The sequence below is a fragment of the Schistocerca serialis genome, chromosome 2 (assembly GCF_023864345.2).
Source record: "Schistocerca serialis cubense isolate TAMUIC-IGC-003099 chromosome 2, iqSchSeri2.2, whole genome shotgun sequence".
NCBI lineage: Eukaryota > Metazoa > Arthropoda > Insecta > Orthoptera > Acrididae > Schistocerca > Schistocerca serialis.
In genome coordinates, this window is record NC_064639.1 from 989625066 (window position 1) to 989629721 (window position 4656).

The window sequence follows — 4656 nt, forward strand, 5'->3', positions numbered from 1 at the left end:
GCTATGTAAATATGGGCTGACCATATTCGCCATTTTCTCAATTCTTGTGCTATTTAATATTTAAAATCTTTCAGTATTACAAATATTTTTATACCTAAGGCAACATTTATGTTATATTCTCCTAATTTATTGTACATATTATTTTATTTTATAAGTAACTTATTATAGAAGTTTAGCTCTCTGTCATCCCTGTTACATTGTTTGTAACGCAGATTTAGTACGAAATGGTCATACACAGCCTTTTAGCTGCGCTGTGATGTTACTATTATCGACTTTATCGTTCTTTCTTCACCGAGATTCATGTAAGATCTGAGATCATTTGATTCTTGATGTGCATATGTGTATTGCTTTTGTATAGAAGTTTCTGTACTTCCGTAATTTGTACAAGAGATTGTAACATTTTATGCTTCCTACTTTACTTGTAAAACAGTGGCTTGGATTTGTAAACGATAGCACTACATCTACTCAACATTAATGTTGTAACAGGCACCTCAAAATGCGTGTAGGTGCACATAGTACTTCCACGTCAAGATGTCGTTTCAAATAACTCCGCAACATCTGTAACTGATGGCGCTACTTATCGATTCCACCATCGTTTCCTTGGTCCGTTTGGCATCCTTCCTTCCAACTGGGCTCTGTAACACCTGTGACTGATGGTCGTATTTCATTACCTCGGTTACCAATTGGAGCCCTACCAACCATCTTTGCTACGCTTTCAACTACCATAAATAACTGAAGATGCCATCTTACATTTAAATGAGCCACTGTCATTGGATAATGATTTCTTCTCTGCTTTTGACCTTTTGTACTTACACTTCTTTTACATTAGGTTTAAAACATTGTTATTCTGTTCATTTTATGACCAAACTTATAATAATTAATATTTTATAAACGAATGCTGCTGAAGGTAGTGATGTGTGACAACCATTGGCTATTACTGACTTTATGCCAGACACGGTGAGCAGACCTTTCGCTGTTAAACTACTAGCGACGGAGCCTTAATCAGCAGCATGCTTCAGGCCTCTCCAGAGTAGCCTGTTCCACGGAACTGTCTCCTGCTGTCACCAGTGCCATACCAGTGTACTTTTACATTATATTACTCTTATGATTTTATTAATTCCTTTGACATCGAAATAAGTGTTCAAGGAATAGAAAAGCAACTGGAATCACTCAACAGAGGAAAATCCACTGGACCTGACGGGATACCAATTCTACACAGAGTACGCGAAAGAACTTGTCCCCCTTCTAACAGCCGTGTACCGCAAGTCTCTAGAGGAACGGAAGGTTCCAAATGATTGGAAAAGAGCACAGGTAGTCCCAGTCTTCAACAAGGGTCGTCGAGCAGATGCGCAAAACTATAGACCTATATCTCTGACGTCGATCTGTTGTTGAGTTTTAGAACATGTTTTTTGCTCGCGTATCATGTCGTTTTTGGAAACCCAGAATCTACTCTGTAGGAATCAACATGGATTCCGGAAACAGCGATCGTGTGAGACCCAGCTCGCTTTATTTATTCATGAGATCCAAAAAATATTAGATACAGGCTCCCAGGTAGATGCTATTTTCCTTGACTTCCGGAAGGCGTTCGATACAGTTCCGCACTGTCGCCTAATAAACAAAGTAAGAGCCTACGGAATATCAGACCAGCTGTATGGCTGGATTAAAGAGTTTTTAGCAAACAGAACACAACATGTTGTTCTCAATGGAGAGACGTCTACAGACGTTAAAGTAACCTCTGGCGTGCCACAGGGGAGTGTTATGGGGCCATTGCTTTTCACAATATATATAAATGACCTAGTAGATAGTGTCGGAAGTTCCATGCGGCTTTTTGCGGATGATGCTGTAGTATACAGAGAAGTTGCAGCATTAGAAAATTGTAGCGAAATGCAGGTAGATCTGCAGCAGATAGGCGCTTGGTGCAGGGAGTGGCAACTGACCCTTAACATAGACAAATGTAATGTATTGCGAATACATAGAAAGAAGGATCCTTTATTGTATGATTATATGATAGCGGAACAAACACTGGTAGCAGTTACTTCTGTAAAATATCTGGGAGTATGTGTACGGAACGATTTGAAGTGGAATGATCATATAAAATTAATTGTTGGTAAGGCGGGTACCAGGTTGAGATTCATTGGGAGAGTCCTTAGAAAATGTAGTCCATCAACAAAGGAGGTGGCTTACAAAACACTCGTTCGACCTATACTTGAGTATTGCTCATCAGTGTGGGATCCGTACAAGATCGGGTTGACGGAGGAGATAGAGAAGATCCAAAGAAGAGCGGCGCGTTTCGTCACAGGGTTATTTGGTAAGCGTGATAGCATAACGGAGATGTTTAGCAAGCTCAAGTGGCAGACTCTGCAAGAGAGGCGCTCCGCATCGCGGTGTAGCTTGCTCGCCAGGTTTCGAGAGGGTGCGTTTCTGGATGAGGTATCGAATATATTGCTTCCCCCTACTTATACCTCCCGAGGAGATAACGAATGTAAACTTAGAGAGATTCGAGCGCGCACGGAGGCTTTCCGACAGTCGTTCTTCCTGCGAACCATACGCGACTGGAACAGGAAAGGGAGGTAATGACAGTGGCACGTAAGGTGCCCTCCGCCACACACCGTTGGGTGGCTTGAGGAGTATAAATGTAGATGTAGATGTAGACGTCTAAGAAAGTGTGTTACTCCTTTTCACAGAGTAAAGTGGTATAATGGTGATCTTATAAGAGATCAAAACCAACCGCTGAATGATGTAAATAATCCAAATACGATCTAATCTGCTTACATTGAAATTAATATTGTTAATAACAGAATAAATTGCAGCCAATATTCTACATATGGTAGAATATTCTACATACGGTTACTGTACAAGATGGTCTAATGAGATAGAAGAAATTTTACAACAAACGTAAACTCGAAGAAAGTCGAAAATTCATTTTCCTGTATCACCCTATGAATGTTAGTCTTCAGAATTCATCAACAGAAATAAAATTGTAGAGCTATAAAAATCGAAAGTAAAACTATTAACTTCCGGTACAGACAAGACGTTCATTGCTGAACGAAGAATCATAACTTCTTAGAAATGGGCAGAAATTTCTTGAGGCCAAGCTACAGGGCAGGTTTACCGCGAAAATGGGTGACTGCACGAAGTGCGTCGGCCTAGTGTCACCTTAAACTCCACTATTCGCACATCGTTGTAATCGTTGAGAACTTCTTTGTTTTTACTTCGTGATCAACGCCCACCCCTTTGCACTACTAAGAATCTACGCTGGGACTGTACTAATGCTACTGTGTTGTAATGAAATCTGCAAATTGTCTTTCAAGACTAATTTTATTGAACATGTCTTTCATGACGTTTCTAACGACACACTTCTTCCATGACGTTACTAATTAAAATTTCTTGGAACTTATGTTCTATTCGCTGGGTTCCTGTGTGCTGTGCAGAGCATGTAGAGTTAGTCAGGAGCACTGATTCCAAATTAGGAACAATGCATTTCCTCGGCACCTGACCACACAACACACCAGAGCGTGGGCGGAGGAGGGCATACGTGGGCAGGAATGACCCCTAACAGTGCTTCTACGGGTGGATAGTGCAGACAGTGCACCAAATGCTGTCCAGGCAAACCAGATAACACAGACAATTAGTCATACATCACCAATTACAATAAACTTTTAAAGACGGAAATAGTAGCTAAAGATGAAGGCTACACTGAAAAGTAATGTTAAAAGCAGGCAGCTGGGAAACGAGGAGGGAGTATTGGGTTAACGCCATCCTATGATTGACTGACACTTCTTAATAGGTGTTTCCTAACGAAATGTGGCATTCGTCCATTATTCTCTCTTACTTCAATTGAAGACTTAGTGGTACGTCTATCAGAGGCTTGTATCAATCACTTCTAACAGAGTTTCGGAGGCACTCACTTCTGGTGGCAACTTCGTGACACTAACTTCTCTTGGAGACTTGCTGGCACTCACTTCTGTGGGAGACTTGGTGGCACTCACTTCTGTTGGAGACTTGGTGGCACTCACTTCTGTTGGAGACTTGGTGGGACTCACTTCTGTTGGAGACTTGATGGCACTTACTTCTGTTGGAGACTTGGTGGTACTCACATTTATTGAAGACAGGGTGGCACACGCTTTGGGTAAGGACTTTGCAGCATTCGCTTCTGGTGGAGACACGGTGGCAATCAATTCTGTTGGAGACTTTCTGGCACTCATTTCTCTTGGAGACTTGGTGGCACTCTCTTCTCCTGGAGACTTGGTAGCCCACACTTTGGGTGAGGACTTGGCAGCATTCACTTCTGGTGGAAACATGGTGGCACTCACTTCTTTTGGAGACTTGGTGGCACTCACGTTTATTGGAGACTTGGTGGCACTCTCTTCTGTTGGAGATGTGGTAGCACATACTTCTGGTGAGGACCTGGCAGCACTCATTTCTGGTGGAGACTAGGTGGCATTCACTTATAGCTGGTGGCACTCTTTCCTAGCAGAGATTGATGTGCAACACGTGAAATGATCAAGGGGAGTGGTACGTCGTTTGGTAACTTTGTAGCAGGATTCAAAGCTTAAACCCAGTTTATTTCCCTTTTCGATTGTTTAGAAGTTTGTTGATAAACTTTGTGTGAGACATACTATATGTATTATTGCCAGCAACGTATTGAACGTGTTG

General features: G+C 41.8%; 1 protein-coding gene across 1 annotated transcript; it reads right to left on the reverse strand.

Annotated features, from left to right (window-relative positions):
• Positions 1 to 3860: 3860 nt before the first annotated feature.
• Positions 3861 to 4421, reverse strand: LOC126456576 (putative uncharacterized protein ENSP00000383309). Its single transcript, XM_050092323.1, has one exon. The coding sequence runs from the start codon at positions 4419 to 4421 to the stop codon at positions 3861 to 3863; it is 561 nt and encodes a 186-aa protein (XP_049948280.1).
• Between the last annotated feature and the right edge of the window lie 235 nt (positions 4422 to 4656).